The sequence below is a fragment of the Sturnus vulgaris genome, chromosome 2 (assembly GCF_052056855.1).
Source record: "Sturnus vulgaris isolate bStuVul1 chromosome 2, bStuVul1.hap1, whole genome shotgun sequence".
Classification (NCBI taxonomy): Eukaryota; Metazoa; Chordata; class Aves; order Passeriformes; family Sturnidae; genus Sturnus; species Sturnus vulgaris.
Window position 1 is genome coordinate 49,568,999 of NC_142244.1, and position 18,807 is coordinate 49,587,805.

General features: G+C 40.2%; 1 protein-coding gene across 2 annotated transcripts in view; it reads right to left on the bottom strand.

Annotated features, from left to right (window-relative positions):
* The window catches only part of SPATA13 (spermatogenesis associated 13), a 146,536-nt gene extending 132,390 nt beyond the window's left edge, over positions 1–14,146 (bottom strand). The window contains exon 1 of one of the 2 annotated variants that reach the window (XM_088159498.1): positions 13,730–14,146. In XM_088159498.1, coding sequence (XP_088015624.1) covers positions 13,730–13,807 — 78 coding nt within the window. In that variant the 5' untranslated portion in view covers positions 13,808–14,146. The remainder of the gene's footprint in view (positions 1–13,729) is intronic. The other variant, XM_088159500.1, reaches the window with a different exon arrangement.
* Positions 14,147–18,807: the final 4,661 nt, after the last annotated feature.

An 18,807-nucleotide genomic window follows, 5' to 3' on the forward strand; every position in this document is an offset into this window, starting at 1 on the left:
GGCTTTGCTTACTAAATAACTTCTGTTTAAATTGAACTAGAATTATTGGTTTATAAATCCTTTAGGGCAGAAACTCTTCACATCTACATAGATAACATCTAAGAGATGCAGATCCATTATGAATATATTTTGTGAACGTAAAACACTACAATGGTAAGTAAATATTAAAACACCCCCATGCATAGATTTGTCAGAATGCACCAAATGCTATAAAGGTCAGCATTTTTGCCCACATGTTTGTGCCCCCCGTACTGCTTCTGCTGTGGTTCATCACAACTCAGTCTGCAACTCTGAAATAAAAGGTGAGTGCAGTAGTAAATCTGTCCCTCTCCCTACACAAGCATACAACTCCTGCCCAATTTGAAGGTTTATTTCATTGCAATATTGTAATATTCAAGAAATAGCTTGTTTAGCCTTCAATTCAAGTAATGCTGTAAGTAGACAAGGTGAGCTCCCTTTTGCTTTCTTCTTCCCTAATCAATAGGCAATTGTTTTAAGTTTAAAACACAAAATGTGTTTCAAAAAAAGGAAGTTTTAAGATAGCAGATGACCCAGCTCCCTATACCAAAACAGCATCATTCTTGCCTACCTGTGGTGCTACCAAACCTCTCATATACATGGATTTTACCTAGGGGCAAAACAGGACTTCCAATGCTGCAAATTGCTCTTGTTGGTTAGTAGAGTAACAACAGCACTGGGGAATGGTTCATTAACCTCAAGGGGTTGCACTGACACAGCTACATTATAAAAAACAAAGGTCTTCAGTACAGATGCACTGTAGGTTTCTACATCTCCTGTCTCATTACTAGCTCGGTATTTTCTGCTTCTTTATTAAGGTCTGATTTCACAGATTTCTAAATGTCCCATGACAGTCAGATTTAGAAACACAAATGGTCCAACCTGGGCATCCTAAAGCTGAAGACCATCCCTTTATCTGGAAGAAGAGAACGGCCAAAAGATAAATTTCTAATCCCTTATGAAGCCTTGTAAACATCTATGTTAAAATCAGCTTCAGAGTAAAGGATTTTAAATTGCAAAGCAGTTACTATGTAACTTAAGAGGCTGAATCTGTGCTTCTTGTCTGACCATGCTGTCAGTAAATCAAGGAATACTGTGATCATAATAATTTTAACATACTGTGGTCATAATAATTGTAAGAGTAGGTATCTGCATACCCATTCTGATTCTTTGGACATTAGACATTATCTCAAGGCTTCTGAAATCAATCTTCTCCTTTTTTGCTTGCCTAAAAGAATACAGAAGCTCCTTTGTTATCTGCCTACACCAGTGGTTTTGTTTAGGAAATGGATCCTGCTTGACTTGATATTGAAGTAGGCCTCAGAAGAGTGATCCAAAGCCTGGAAAGCTTCTTCTTCAATTTATAAGGCTTTATGTTAAATCACGAATGTCCAGAGCACAGTATCCTTTCACCAGCTAAGATATTCCACCCTGTGCCCATTAGAGGCCGTATAAGTTAATGTCAGAGGATTCCTTTCCCAGGTTAACTATTTGCTTCAGAAGTAAACTTTCAATTTACAACGTTTTGCCAATGAATCTCACTAATACAACTGTTGAGATAAAAACTATCTTTCAGGATATATGAGAAAATGGAGCCACACTTCTAAGCTTTCTGAAAGCCACATTAATGGTGATCACATGCTGTGCAGTGTATATCGGACCAACAGACAACTTTAAACACTTTTTGTGTTTGCAATAACTCAAATTGCCTTGGTGAAAACCTAATGAGTAGCCTGTTATATTTTCTTTTACTGTAATATTTGCATTACTTTGGCAGAAGGAAATAATGTCTTTGTAAGGATGAGTTCTTGTGTCTCAAGATAGACTTTTAGGTTAATTTCTTTAACAGTATTTGAAATTACTTCTTTCTGCCTAGACCATTAAAGCATATGAGAATAGAAGGACTGGGAAACCCTAAAACAAACACTGGAAAAAGTCAGGCTTTCCCAGCAAATTTCCATAATTCATGATGGATGCACTACACATGGACAGGCTGCAGTAAATTGTTCTGCTGACAAAACTACAAAGCGTAATGAGTGGAGCAATCTGAACTGCTCACAACACAAGGACAGCTGTAGGACCTCTAATTGGGGAAAATTAATTAATCAGAAAAGTTAAGTCCACAGTCTTGGATTCTGACTTTAAGAGTTGAAATTCCAAGTGATTCAGGTCATGTTACTGAACTATACATGGTGCTGTATGTCTGAATTCTTCTAAATTATGGATTGGGTATGTTATAAATGATCCCTTCCATTTAAGGGAAGAGTTATCTTGTATTGTGTGCAGTGCAACTGAGTGAAGGAGACCAGCTTTCAAAACCAGATGAATATTTTTCTGTACCCTGGCCAAAGCCAGGCTTTTGTCTTATTACTTTAATGCTTTCACGCTGTTATTTCTTTACTTCAGAGTGGCATAAATGATTCCCTGTTGCTGGTGAGCTTTGGATGTAGAACTGGGCAGAGTCTCAAAGTCTGGAGATCATTTACTAAATCTACATCTTTTCAGACTGGCTAAACATTGGCACAAACAAGAACATTAGTCACCCTCATGACTAATGCTCGTTAGTAACATTTTTAGGTTCAGAAACACAGTAGCTCAGATTATCCATCATTTGAGACAACCAGTCCTTCAGTTTCTGGACAAATGAACAGTGCATTGCTTACAGGTAGAAACGTCATTCTTCTGCTTTATAAATCAGATATTTGACAATAACTAACCTGGAATCTGGGAATCTTTCCCACTCTTGCACCAAGGTCCATTCTCTGTATGCCTAGTGAATATTTGTTGAGATAAGACTCAAACATACACATATCATTGCCCCTCCAGGCCTTGAACTATCACACTGCTTTCACTGGTAAAATATGATTAGGTGGGATGCACTGCCTCCCTATAAAGATGATGGAAGGACCAGGGGTTTTGGGCCACCTGCAGAGCATGCCAGGCCCATAGTTTAGAAACATAGCTTAGAAACAACAAGGACTCTGTCTAGTTAAAGAGGGCTAAGCACAAACACAGGCCTTCCCAGCCTTCCTCCAGAAGTGAAAATGCTTTGTCTCCTAACCTAGACAGTTGGTCCTTATGGATCTTCTTTAATGAGACTCTTCAGACATTAAAGCCTGTAATTAGTGCCCACTTACCCATTTTCCTGAAAAACACTGAGAGAAAATTGCAAAGATCTTTTATATCTTATGAAAAATCAGTGGATATTTCAAGGACTCAGTAACCAGCCAAAGAGAATGTTGCATGATTGGTTTCTAGACAGTTAATGTTTTCTGTAATTCAGGGACAAACCCTGGTCCAAAATCCTTTGAGTAATGGGCACTGGACCCACTGAGTGCTCTAGTTTCTTCAGAATACAGAGATTCATTGTGTTGAAGAGTTACTAGTTAATGGTTATAATAGTGTACAATAATAGTGTGTTACTGGAACAGCTAATCCGAGTTTGTAGAAGGCAAACAACTTCTGCAAACAGCTGAACTGGCTGCTGCTTTCTAATAGAGTGATGAAGGTCAAAATGGCAGCTTTAAACAGTGAAGAAGTGCTTGGTTTAATGTTGAACCAAAGAAAGTACCAAACTCTATACCTTAATACTCTTTAACAAAGCCAAACTTGCAGACTACACACAGACACGTTATTGATCTTTTAAAATCAGCTTCAGAGCCCTGGGAGAAGGAAGTAGCAGCCATAGTGTTGAATGCCAATGCAACAATGCCTTTGCCTTCAGAGAGAAGTAAAATTTTGGCACTCAAAAGAGAACTTTTCTGTAAAGGACAGTTTATGTAACTTTTGCACTACATAAATCTCCTGTTAATGCATTAGGACCCTAAAGAGGTTTAAATGGCGAAAGCGTCTCAGCTTATCTTTGAGCTTACCTGCAGTTACACTGTTCTTCCAGAGCTTGGTGATATTATTGCCCAAAGGGTAGCAAGATAGAGAAGAGGTCACAAGAAGTCTGTCACACCACATAGTCTATACCTGGAGTTATGCACAGCTCACTGTTTCATTCATTTTATCAAGTGATTTGCCAGCTTTAAATGGAAAACTTTCTGCTCACTCCAGTTCCCTCTTTCAAGCACAGTTTTTTTCCTTCCCAGAACCATTTTACTGGAAATTGTGTCATGTGAGCAGGGCCAGCAGAACCCCTCCCTGCTACAGAGCCCACACAGCACTAGTGGAAAGTGTACAGCTCCCCTTAGTTTAGTTCAACCTGGGAATGAAACAACAGATAATGACAAAAGAGGTGAAATGTCCCAACTTCAGACTGGGAAATAAGGAAAACAAGAAGAATGAGTTTATAGTGGAGAATGTTTGCTAAAAATTCCACTTCATTTGTGCATGGGTTCAGCACTGCCTGCAATTCCCTTCTACCGCCTGGTTGTGAGAGACAGAGCCTGCAAAGCTGGCACAAGCCAAGCTGAGGCTACCCAATGGAGGCCAGTGTGCTGCTGGATAATGTTCAGAGCCACGAATTAATTAAATTCCATATGGAGTTAAACACTGGGACTTTGAGAGCATTTTGACAAACGTGTTGGACCCCTGCATTGGTTAGTCTCATCATTCAGCTTGGGTGCTGGAAATCAGAGCCAAAGGAGGTGTAGTGACCACCAGGGTGATCCAATCTAAAATCCTTACAGAGCTGCTTGCTGATCTCGGTACAATCACTGTTCTCTTCATGAACATTAAGGAAATACCCACTGCCACCATCAATACTACCATCTGAAATCCTCCTTTGTAAAGTGCTAGGAGTTAAGATGTTGATTTGATCACATCTAAATCAGAGACAGATAAGACTGCCTGGTCAAAGAGGACAGAAGAAAGGATACTTAAATGCATGAAAGGAAGTAAATGGCATGGCTCTTCCTGAGAGTTAGATGTGCCTGTGTGAACTGAACCCAAAATGCCTGTCTGAGGAAGCTGTTCCACTCTTCCTCTCTGACCACAGAGAGACCCCATGGCGAGTAGGAAGGACACATTCTGGTCTTGGTATGATGATAGTGAGACCTGAGGAAATCCATGCAATATCCTGTCTTTCCTAACCCTTGGGATCAGTAACAGCAGTGGAACCAGCACAGTATGATCCATGATCACATGGATAATCTGGCCAGTTTCCTTGGGAAGCAGATGAATATTGCACTGTGGAACCTCAGTAACAGCCAGAAGCTCACTGAAGAACTACTTTTCCCCAGCTGTAAATAAAGATTTTCAAGCTACAGTTTTCTGTCTGGTTCTCAGAGAGGAGGTGTTGCCAGGAAATATTTGTTATGAAAAGTGTTGTTATCGTCAATGCAGCAGTAAAAGACACTAGTAAACATTTCCTGCTGCTGAAACCAGTTTTGCAAAGACCACTGGGGTTTTTACCAGTCTGATTAGAATTTGCTGGCCTTATAAGAAATTTGAACAGAGTATAGCTCAGGAAATATCTCTACTGCATTTTATGGCCATATTGGGAGTTAAAGGATGTATGTAATGTGTGTTTTTCTCAGCTTCCCAGCCTCAACCACTTGGAGGTTCTTATTCCTGCTGCAGGGGTTGCTGAAGTTCTTCTAAAGCAGCAGGTAAATCACTGATTTACAGTATGGCATATTAAGGTAAATTCATACCTATTTCTTTAATGCCCCAAGTTGGGTGTGACTCACAAGAGCTCTTATCAAAAGTAAAAAATGAAGCTGTCATCAATCAGAGCTCTTTGAGTGCTAGTAAATGTCATAGAACAATTGCATCTGAAAAAGTTATGCTAACCTCAAAAAGGAGAGGGGGGGAATGGACACAATTTAATGCTTAGATTGTATAAACATCACACCAGAGTGCTCTCTTTAGAGGAATTCTGGGTCTCACTCATTCCTGCACCATCTCACTCATTTCTCACATGTCTTCTGTCATGTCTGAACTAAAGCAGAAAGCACTTTAGGCTAGGACCACGTCTTTCTATGTTTTGTAAAGCACATAGGATGCTTTTAATTGCACTAAGACAATGGATACTATATAAAGAGGAGTGAATTACCACTGCTGTGGAAGAAGATTTCTACATGCTGCCCTAAGTTTGCAACTGCTCATTTTGTAACAGTAATATGGAGAAGACCTTCACATATTGTTAAAAAAGACACAAAGTGGCTAAGTGAATTATAATACCCCAACACTACTATGACTACCAAGAGCTAAACATCTGCGCTGGAACAGAAACCAAATCCCATGGGCAAAACACGTAGCTACTCTATCATTTCATAATTGTTCTCATCAAATCAGTGTTTCACATAAAGTTTATTCTTTTCGGTCAGGATCCAAAACTTCTCCCATTCACATGCCTCTTTGTTTTGGTGCTGTGCCACCATATTTTCCAGTCTCCATAGAGCTCTAAACAACCCTTCTTCATGTTCAACAACAACTTTGCAATTCCCACTTGCAATTTACCAGGTTTCTAGTCACCCTCTCCAATCCACATTTGTTCTTTCCCTCCTTTCCCTCCTTTTTCTTATCCAGATTCATCTTACAAGACCTTCTTTCCTAATACACCATCAGGCCAGTAAAGGATGACTAAAGGTAGCGCTGATGTTAACTAGTAAGTACAGACATTTTGAGCGTAACATTTGAAATAGTGCACGTTCACCTTTATGTGTATTGGGAGTACAAATGTGGTGACACCAGCTTCCTGTATGGCTGCATTTAGGCTGTGGTTCCATGGTGGTGTATCTAAGCACCCACCAATAGTATAAAATGGATTTGATCAGAGTTGAGAAGATGACTGCAGTTCAGACAGATTAAACACACCACACAGGAGAGAGTTTAAGCTCTGTAATGGTTTTATCCTTCTATGGAGGCTTTATGATGGCCGTGGGAGGCAGATGTTCATTGATCTAAGCATAAGAATGGAAATATACAGACAGATTGTACCTGATTGGGCATAAAACCTGACAGTACAAAATAGATCCATCAGTGGTTTTGAGCAAATCTGAATGAGCAGTGAGTTTATGTTAAATCAAAGCTTGGCTTCAGATGGCCATGGTATTTCTGATGAAATGTGAGGGTCCCTGAAGGCAGATTTACCATACTGCCAAACCATGGCATTCAAAATACTGTCACATGCCCTCTTCCAGTTCTACCTATGTCAAATTAGGTTGTGAGGTCGACTAATGTCCAAACCTTTCCTAGTATATCTCCTTGCCAAGGGATATGGGCAGAAACCTCTAAAGCAAAATTTTGGGTTGTCCCTGAGCTGATTGCTCATCATCTCTGTCAGGAGCACAGCTCTGGGAGACAAGTGTCATACTGGGAGGACTTTGTACCCTGCACATGCAGTTCAACACAGAATAACACCACTGACTCCTGCCAATGGAGCTAAAAGGACTCAGACCAGTTATACCTGCCAAAGGCACAGAAGTATTCAGGTATTTCTGGTAGTCACAAGACAATACGAGGATTTAAGGCCAAAGGAGGGTCCTGTAATCCTCATGTATGGGGCATAAGCATTGACAGAGTTGTAGCCAGTCTCATTTGTGTTCTGTGATCTTTCCAGACCAAGTCACCCTGTGAAAGGAGCAGCATAACACAATAACTGATTTCCTTCCTTCTATTCTAAAAGCTTAACCAGTAAAAGTTTTCTGGCCCAGGATATAGTAAGCACTGGAGAAGGAATATTTTTTATACCCGGTAAAAAGCCATTATCTTCTTTTAAATTATGTTTAATATTTTTTTTCCATTTCCAGTAAATAAACATAGAAATCCATTTCGGTAAACACTCAGGCAACTCTTAGGATTTTTGTCAACAAACACTTATTAACGGAGAAATGAGCACAAAGGAAATGCTTCCCAGAAACTGCTTATGGAATTAAACAGTGTTTGAATGAAAAATCAAAGAATTTCAAATCTTCAGTAAGGTAGTTGAAAGTAGAAATGGTACAATTGAAAACAGTATAGGCAAAAAATATCCAGTGATTTGCCACAAATAGTTTGCCCAGATCTATGCTGTACTGTTTTATAAATGAAGAGACATTTCCTTATGGGAATTACACCACAGTTTAGCACCTTGTACTTTATCCTGTCCCTCTCTCCATTCTATGTCTCTCATTTCAGTTGTTGTCATTCTAGGTGCTGTTAGGAAAAAGAAGCTGAGAAGTTGCTGCCATAACAAGCCATTTGAATGAGAAGAAGAGAGTAAGAGAAAGTGGGAATCAGCAGCTCAGATCAAATATAAAATAACTGGTACAGTTCAAATATCAAAGAGTGGTGCAGCTCAGAATAAAACCCAATAAATGGCTAGAAACTGCCTTTAGTAAGGCAGTTGCCTTCCTGAACTTTCCATGTCTTCAGTGCAAAGGGTCAACATACACGGGCAGAGCTGACCCAGAGCAGTTTCAATTTTTATCCTGACTCCCTGAATGTTGTTCATTTGCTACATTGCAAATAATGGTCCCTTTTTGTCACCAGGAGAACAACAGCAACACCAAAATGCTTCTCATGCCATTCAGTGCGAGTCACTGCGTGAATTTGTTCCGATCTCTGCTTAGTTGTTCTGTCCCGAATGCAGCAATACGTCCACGGTTTCCGTGGTTATCCTCCTTGTTCCGAGTTGCACAACTACTTTGTTTACAGCTTATTTCTTCTAGCTGGAAACATATGATTCCGATGAGGCACCCCGGCCCTTTCTCATTCACGGAAGCCCAGGCGAAGCTCGCAAGGAAGGCGATGTTTGCTACCATCTGCTGGTGAACTAGAGCTGGGGACCAAAGGAGCATCACGGGCTTGATTTTATGCATTAATTGAACCCTTAGCAAGAACCTACTGATCCGTTTGAGTAATATTCATGCAAGGGCTTGGTAGGGGGCTAAAAAAATACTAATATTTTTGTTGAGGAGCAAAAGCTAGCAAAGGAGGGTGTACTATACATAATGAAGAGCAGAGAGAGAGAAAGGGATTTAAGATCTCTAAAGATGTGCAAATCTATGCTAGCAAGAACTTTGAGGAGACGTGTGGAGCTATAGAATTCCCAGAAGTATAATGACAGGAAGAAAATTTTGATCTGTCATCCTGGTTCAAGGTAATAAAACTCTGAGGCTTTTGCTGGAAATAATAGTAAGTCGTCACTTCAAAAAGTACTGCTTCTATGGCAGTAGCTCCCAAATTAGGCATCATAATCTCAGAGGTGGTTGTGTTACTGTGAAGTGGTGTTCAGCATTACTGAGACAAGTATTTGGGGTCACAGAATGCTACGGGACTCTGAATATTGTATAGAGGGAAGGGACTTTGTTAAACTCCTTTGGGCTGCATCTAAAAGTGACGAATATACAAGATGTGAGTCTGCACTCACAAGCAGGGAAAATAGACATGTCACACATGCTTGTAAACCTTGAACAAAGTTCATTGAAGCCGATATACAGGTATTTGCTGTATATATCTGAATATTTTTTAAAATCGAAGTAAAAACAAAAATCTTTTAAAATGAAGACTGAGAGCAGTAGAAGTTTCTGAATTCTTTTTTTCAGGCAAGTTAGACTTGGAAGTATTTAGCAGCTCTATATTTAACAGTCAGAAACAGTGGTTACTGTTAAGGAGAAACGTACAGTTTTATAAGCTAAAAACAAGGCCCAAGTAAAGAACAAGCTGAAATTCTTCCCCAAAAGCTCTGAACCTCCTCATCTCCACCACCTCCACAGCTTTAATAGGATTTGGGGAGCAAACCAGCTTCTTGTACCAACGCAAGACCTTACAGTGAATTCAACCCCAAATAATCCATTACAGTGTGTGCCACATTCATGCTGTCCTCCAGTTGCACCGCTCTTTCAGGTGCCATCACATGAGGATGACATTTGACACCACTTTACTGTCCTTCTGCTCATGCTCTGGTCCTTTGTTTTCATGCACTAAATCCATAGATCAGCCTGTTTCTGTTTGTAATGTATTACCTTGGTGGTTTTTGATGCTGGGTGTGTATGTAGGAACTATGACAACAAAGTAATAACAGACAGTTCAGTAATATGCACTTACTCTTGCTGAACAGAGCAGACAACTGGAGCTCTATGCAAGCCTAACTGAGCTTTCCAAAGCAGCAACAGGGGAGGTTAATCTGAGCCAGAAAAGCTGTGTGCTGCTGCCCACTTCCCACGCTTCCCACCCTACCTCCCCACCATCCTTTTCACACTGTGTTCAACTTGCTGCAGAGAGAAAATGAGCACTAAGCCCCCAATTTTCCTCGTTTCCCTATCACAGATATTGCCCACTTCGTAAGATTATAACATTGTTCCCACATCCTTAGGGAGGGGTTCACATCATTATTTCTTAACAGCCTTCCCTGCGACAGGTCCCTGCCCCAACGGCTGCAACTGCCAGGGAGACAGGGCCATTGTGCAGCTTTCCAAAGCTGGCAACAATGTGTGCTCGGGTCGGGCTCCAACTGACTGCAAAGCCACCCCCAGCTCATTTATCTGCCCATGTCAGGGAGATAAAGTGCAGCATCATTTGGCAAGAAAGCCCTGAGTTAGGTTGATCGTCATCAAGTGAATTTCCTGGCCTTGAATAGAAAGCCACAAACCAGCAGTTTTTGCTGCTTTCTCCCACACAGTTCAGATAGGATTCAACAAAGCCAAACCACCAACAGTAAGAGAAAATCAATAGGATTCGAGCATAGCTAAGCCTCTATGAGCGAATACATTCTGTAACTAAATCTGCTGGTACCCTGTGAATTTGAATTGCGTTTATCTAAGCAGCGTGTTGTCTGTTCACGGGTTAGGAAATGAGTGGTAGGAGTTTGTAGGTATATTGATAGCTGCATGGTCTTGTTATCTGCCCTTAAAGCCAGATAGAGGACACAAAGAGGCACAACAGAAGACTCCCCAAAATGTTAGCAGCAACTGAATGAAAATGCAACAGTAATCCAAGTGAGCAAAGCCTGAAAAGCCCTTTGAAGAGGGATTCTGGCCAATCCGGTACTGGCTGCAGTCTGATTTTTGTAACCCACGCACATCTCAGATTACTCAGCCCTTTGCTCTGCTGGCCAGCTACACACCTGTCAACTGATCGAGAAGTAGCAGCAGCCTGTTCTCCAAGGAGCAGGGAAATGAGAGGAGGCAGTGACATGGAGAGGTGAGAAAGAGCAGCCCAGTCCCCTCCTTCAGGCTTTACAATAAAGATGCTCACAGTTCATAGTAGTGATTCTTCTTGCTTTGCCTTTCAGGCATTGGTGCCTGTGTTAACAGCCATGTTCAACTCTGAGCCTTTTGCACTTGTCAGCTTGAGCCCTTTTCAGCTGTCACTTCCCTCTAGTTGTCCCATGTCCATACCCTCCCCCCACTTCTAATTAAACTATTTTCTCAAAACAATGTATTGAAAAAGGAGCAGGATTTATGCCCTACAGACTGAAACGTCTGGAGCAGGAGTACTGTCTTCTTTTCATTAAAATATCATAGAAATAAGTATTTTACAGATAATTTAAATAGGGTCAAGTACTTTTCACCAATACTTCTAATACTGTCACTACATAGCATAGGGTAGAAAGGTAACAGAACTCGCTCTGCTCCTCCCAGCCCCAAGACACCCACAGCTACAGATCTGCCACAGCATCCTTGTCCCACCAGCAAGACTCATCTGCTGGTCATGCTGTGCTATGTGGAGAAGCAGAAGATGTCAGCGTTATCTGTGGAGTGGGTCATTTACTCTTGAAGAAGAAGACATAGCAGTCTGAAAGTAGGCATCTCCATCCTCCCTCCTCCAGCAGCGATGTGACCTCTTTCAGCTTTAAAGGATTTAAATTAACTTGCAATACCAGTGCTGTTCTGGCTGACATAAGGATATAAGCAAAGTAAGGTTGTGGGGAAACAGTCTTTCATTAGCCTCCTACTGTCAAAATGGAAGGTTTGTGCACCTGAAAGCATGTCAGATTTTTCCCAGCTGTAATAGCTGGCAATAAATATACTTACTCCCTCCACAAATCTTTCCATAAATTGACTTTGCATTACTTATGTAAGCTCTACTGCAAAGCCATCTCTTCTGCTGGCTTGGCATCCCATCTTGGTTTCTTAATATAATTGTGCCCACTTTCTTACCTATTTTTTATTTAGTTCATCAATAAATGTACTACATTTTACAAAGTTATACTGTACTACAGGTTTTTTTATCTTTTAAACATTTACTTATGTTTGCACATTGCACATATCAAATAATTTAAATTATTCAAATAAAAGAAGAGCTGGAGAAATGAAAAGCCATGCTAGGGTGCACTTTTCAGCACTTGCCAGTTTCTTCCAGAAGCATTTACTACAATGTACTCATGTCTAACATAAATGATCACTGAAATGCAACACACAGCTGAGTTATATTTGCATCCCTGTTCGCTGTTCCAAGAGTCCATGAGCCAGGTAAGATCCAGGATCCTTTTCCATTTTAATTCCCTCTTTCAAGTGCCCTGCAATCTAAAGGCAGAGAGTTCTAAGTCCTGATATAAAGGAAGAAAAATTCTTTAACACACAATTAGCAAGCATAAATAAAGCCATTTTATGTTGTATTGAAATTGCTAACTAATAAATACACATTTGGGAAGGCAAGTTTTCCTAATAAACAGGGAAACTGAAGTAATATTACTATAAACCCTCCCCCAGAGAGAAAGCACCTGATTAAATTCATTGCACATGAATTTTACTCGAAACACACTTTGCCCTGCTTGACAGGTTTTTATTTAGTGCATGGTGCTACATATAGCACAGCTCTGGCTGGGGCCACACTGTACCAGAACCTTTAAAGACCTTCTAATAACAGCTGCTGGGCAGTGTCCACCTCACAAGTGAAGAGAAAAGACAGGCCCAAGACTGAGAAAATTATATAGCAAAGATATATGACAGCTACTTACACCAAATAATGAATCATGGACAGCTAAAGCAAGAGCAATTACACTGGCACTGTATCTAGATAGTCATAATTGTCCCATATCTGAAAGGCGTAATAACAGACAGAGGTGAGGTTCTTATAGTAACTGCTCTGTAAGTAACAAATTATAAAAGGAAGCTTTTAAAGAGACACTTCAGAAGATAGTATGTCTTCTCAGCTACATTGCTGTGAAAGTACACATTTCCAGAAGAGAAAGGAAAGGCAATGAACCTGTTCCATCTCATCCCAACCACGCCAGTCTCTTCAAGACAAGGTGGGAACATTTGTCTCAAGGAAGTGAAGATGTGAACTGAATTGATGGATAGGAGAGGGAGCTGATGTGCAAAGCATTTCTGACTTCTGCCAAATTTTATCACAACTCCAGCCTAAGTGTTATCATGCATCTTTTATTTATTATAGAGGCACACTGTGCTTTAATTTATCATACCATGGTACACATTTCACAAATCCTTGGAACCCCTAAATTATCTAGGAAGCTTGAAAGCTCTCTTCAAACAGTGTCCCTTCCTTACAGAAATAAATAGCTTACGTTTATATATCTCTCTAGATTTGCTGTTAATATAAATAGTGCCATTTCCAGGCCAGAATAAGGAGAATTACTATGAATTCGGCTATTTAAAAAGTCAAATGAGAACAGCTTTAAAATGCAACAAGTAAGCTGTTTTCCAGAACCAGATCTATTTAGTCTAATTCCAATCAGGTGTGCATTGCAGTGCAATTCCCTTAAAACATTATTGCTCCCCTTAAAACATCTCAAATATGACCTAAAGTTGGAAAAAATGTTTAGAAGCACATTTTATGGTGCCATCAACTTTTTTACTTTATGCTTATCTGAGCTTACCTTCCATGTGGCGGAGGGGCAGGCTGCCAAAGTGAAGGTTACTTTCTCTGTCACTACATTGAAGGTGACACGAAACATGGTTTATATTCCAGTGGCCTCAGACCCAGGGCAGAAATCTTCAGTGACGATCACACTGCTCACTTGTGTGCATGCTGCGGGGTTCTGTCACACGGCGCTATGCATTCAGCTGCCCCATAACGTTATGATCGAAGCTGAAGCCTGAAACAGCTGTAAGGGTCCAGCTTTTCCCAGCAGCCTTGCTCCTGTGTGTCAGGACTAATCAGATTAGCAGGTCTTACTTGTCTGAGTTGGGACTAACAGGTTAGCAGAACAGTTTGAGTGGGGGAAGGGAGCAGAAAATAAATCAAATTAGGGCATTTACTAAGCAGCTGAGATTTCCTTCCTGCTCGCCTTTGTCTCTTTACAGGACTCACACAGAGCCAGGACAATGCACCACAAAAATGCAGCTTTGTTTTAGAGTAGCTCTTTGTATAGGAGAATTTCTCCAACTTTGCCTTGATTTCATTCATTTTTGATTGCCAGCAATCACCAAGAGGAGAGCTCTCCCAGAGTGGCCTGGGTGTCGTGCAGATAAACAAGTCTCAGGCAGAAAAGGCAAGTATTGTGCTTTTTTCATCCCACACAACCCACCCAGGCAACACACTGGCTGTGCCAGGAGATCACTCTGTTCTGCACAGTGCTAGATAACAAGATTCACAGATGGTCTAATCTGAAGTCTAGGGCAAAAGGGTGAAAGGGACAAGACAGGACAGGACAGGACAATACAGGACAGAAAAGGTATGACCTTAGGATCCTCAGCCTGCTTCAGCGTACTTTTTCCACGTCTTTCACTGTGACAGATTTAGCCTCATTTAAAAAAAAAAAAAAAAAAAAGGAAAAAGGAAAAAGAGAAACTACATATGACATCCACAATTAACAGTGTTTGACTGCATGCATAGGCTGTGCTACAGAATGTGGGAGATGCTACACAAGGGAGGGGAGACACTTTCCTCATGGGCACCACAGATGCAGTCATCTCTTACTGACACCATCACATAGTGGCATCAGCATGTAAAAAACTTGTAACTTGTCTCTTATCTGCATTTATCTTTTCAAAAATAGGTCTCTAGTTCATTAGTCACCTAATTTTCTCCCCTGCCAATAGAGAAACATAGGTTTGATCAACTGCCTTAAACTGCCTCTGAAACTGCCTCTTTCTCAGCATTACTTGAAGGACAGAGTGCAGGTACTGATATTTTAGAATGCTGATGTGACTTGAGATTAATATTGAAAGCTTCTACTGAGTGTTAAGACAGAGTTCAAACATGCATTGACTTTCTCCTACTTGCTCTGTGACTCTAGACAGATGTTCGCTACTGAATGAGGAAGCCATCAAAATGTTTTGAATATGTCTCCTTCCACTAGTCATTGTTACTATGAGTAACAATTTTGCAATATTGGAAAGAGGCCAGATTTTAATCCCTTTATTCTTGCCAACAAATACCTACTCATACAAAAGTTGGACTGACATTGGATAGATTAGACTCACCAAGGGGAGTCATAAGTATATTGACAATCTGAGTGGGTAAAAATTCATTTATTCCAATAATCTAAATCCTGTGGCCAGAAGAAGCCAAGCACTGTGAAAGAGCCAAGGAATACTCCAAACCTGGAGATGACAGCATATGGCTGGAATCCTGTACATCAGTGGCAAAAATTAAGCCCACAGTGTCTAGAGCTGCAAAAGCCACATCACAAAACCAGTATTTGAAATCCTAACAAAGCAACTCCATAGCTCAACTCCCAGTACCAGGATCCTTTCCAAGAAGTTCAACAAAGCAAGCAGCCAGTGCCCAATTATCCTCAACCTGAATAAGATAGACAAGTAGAATTTTGTAGGGACATTCATAGGCATACAGATCTGACTTACATTTTTAAAGGACAGGACAATATGTGGTGTCATTTCAGCAAGGTTTAACTGGACAGACAGAAGTAATCTGTTTCCTGTGATTAGGCCATAAGGGAGCTTTGTTATTTTCATTTAGCTAAGATAAGATTAATCTCCCTGTAAATAATATACTGTTAGTAACGTATTGGTGTATTTCTAAAGAGACTCATGCACAGGGAAAAGTGTTTCTTTCCACAACTGACTTATTGCGGTCTGCTTTCATTTACTTGTCTATTAAGATTCTTTTAGGACTATTCAAGCACCAGCTGATGTAGGAGAGGCAAAATAACATGAAGTATGCTCTTGCTCTAGTTTAGTAAAAGCTATTTTTCTTTTCTTTAAGGTGCAGGTTTACCGAGAATCTAATGGAGAAAGGTTTTTTTTGTGAGAAAGGATACAGTTTCCAAGACCAGAAACTATTTTCTGCATGCTAATGATGCTGTTGTTCCTATGAGATGTATTTAATGCAGGAAATCAGGCTCAGGTTGAGACAGGTCCTCTGATAGCTTGTGCCACAATGACAGAGTGCTCTGGGGATGAAAACCGTAGCATGACATATGGTTTTTTGGCTGATATGGTCTTAGTCCCACTGTGCTGCTGATCACAGATTGGTAGTTGCTTCTGATTTTAATCAAAGCAACTGCCCCATAACTCCAGAAAATTGTCAATAGTCAGGTATGAGGTCATTACAGATGCATAGCCGCATCTAACTAGTTCCCATTTCCCAAGAAAAAGAACACAGGGCATGCTAAACTGTTTTTTGGAAGAAGAAATCTCTAGGAGATACTGTTACAAAGTAAAAACAAAAGTATTTAGAAATTTATAAAGAGTTTTTGACACATAGCTCATTGCCTATAGTGCCTATCTTGCCCAAGGTCATCACTTCTGAAAAAGGCCACTTGATATTGTCATGTTACAAAAAACAAAGAGCAAGCCCTACATATGAAACCTCCAAAATACATATGTCCAGTCAATAGTCCTTTTCTTCCTTTCCATACCAATATCCTTCAGTTCCTCCCTGCTCCTTGCTCTCCCATTACTTTATTATAAAAATTTTTCATGTCTAGTTACTATTTGCACTATAAGCTTCCCAGAGCAATATTTGATTTATTGTACATACACGCCCAAACTTATTCCTGAGTACTAGCAGAGTGTCATGAGAACAAGTACATTATAAAGTAAGAAAGTCAACATAAAGAAAATCCGGTGCTGAGATCAATCAGCCTGAACTACTGCCTGAAGGTATTTAGAAAGTTATTCCTCAAACACATTTTCACTGTATATCAATCCAAAGACATGCATAATACACGTGCTTAAAACAAGCTCTTTTAATATGCTGGAAACACTGACTTAGCAAATTGTATAGCACATTCCAGTTTGAAGCTTAGTGACAAATGCTATTTTATTAATTAAGAATTAATTAAACATTAATTTAAACACTCATTCAAAGCTACTCACATACACTCACACAGAATGCAACACTTTCAAAGAATCATTACACAGATTTTCAGGCTGTTGTCAGACAAAAAAAAGTGCAAATGGGAGCAGGCCAAAGCAAAATAATACTTTTTTCTGTTAGTGTTAGGAGTTTTGCTCAAATATAAAGGGCAAACTCATAAAAGGTAAGCTATAAATGTCGTGCCTCATTTTAGGAATCTGATCATGAGACACAGTGAATAACTGCACATCTTCATACTACCTCAGAAAACGATTAACACATGGCCAATGCATTTTGATTGCCAGTCAGCATGGATAAGATAAACTTCAGGGTTTTTTTATCCTTATGGACATCGCCATTAGCTCTCAAGCATTTTGCAGGTCTGTTAGCCTAACGTCTCAGAGCTGTGATCTAATGGAAAACGGCAAGTTCCACACTCCCTGTGGAAAAATGTGTGGGCAAACCTGCCTCAATAGATTTCCCATCTCTCTGGATTTTAAACCCTGTAAAATCAGTTTTGATTCTACAATACAGTGAATCAGAAAAAGATGCAGATCTTAAATGAAAATCTGCTCCTAGGCTTGATTTCCAAGGAAGACAGTGTGTCTGCTCTATTATTCTTCTGGTTGCCCCGCTGTACTAGGGGTTCCTGCTTTGAAGGAAAGACTTTTTGAATTCAACAGCTCCTTCTGGTGGTCTGAAAGAAAATGCTTCGTTACAGTCAGCTCACAGTAATACAGGATCAATGCACTGTTCATTGAGTAAATCATTTGTACCAGCAACAGCTAGAAGTTATGCCATGAGTAAAATAAACACTGAAGTTATGATTCAAGAAATACGTCATGCCAAGTATATTCTCCATTACTGTCATAAAAGAGACAAGGTTTCTCTCCTCCTTTCCTCCCATCCCACCACAATATTGCTGCAAATTTTCTTCCATATGGTAACTAAGGAAACATGAAGAAGGGTGATCGAATGCAAAGTGGCAGAAGTCACAATTCTGGGCTACTGGCTCAGCAAGTTTAAGAGAAGTCCCTAATGAAGTATTTTGCAAGGCACATCTCAGAGCCAGTGGTTCTGATTTTGAACAAATGATCGACTTTAAAGAGAGGGATTTGATCCAAACCCTGCTTGAGCAATAGAAATGTGCATGTGGTCAGGCTCAAGGACACCACTTCAAGAGGGAAAAATGCATTACAAGGTCTCTGATCAACAGACTTTGAGATGCTTAAGAGCATTTCATTGTTTTCTTTTCCCCTTCAGAATGTCCACTGTTAAGATAGATACTATCTTCTTCTAGGCTCACCTCTTAAAGAGTAACAGTCAGAGAACATTTACAAGGAATGCTGTTCTGTCCTAGCCAGTCTCAGGAACATTGCTTCATTCCCCAGCTGTACAAACAGAACATTGTTCTTGGCTGTTAAATTCGGCAGTCCCAGCCTTGGGTCTAAATGATGTATTGTTCTTAATTAACAAAATTCACTGGCAGGTTGCTACAATGTATTTCCTATCTGATGGTCCTTTTAAGATTTATCTGGTGAGACATTCATGGTTGCTGTCAGAGAAGATCTTTCACATCCTACCTCCAGCAGGGTACTCTGGATAATTCCACCCCGTTGCCTTAGAGTCTGCTTAAGTGAAGCACTAAGCAGAGCTTCCAGTTCAATCAATGTTATTCAAAAATATAACTGC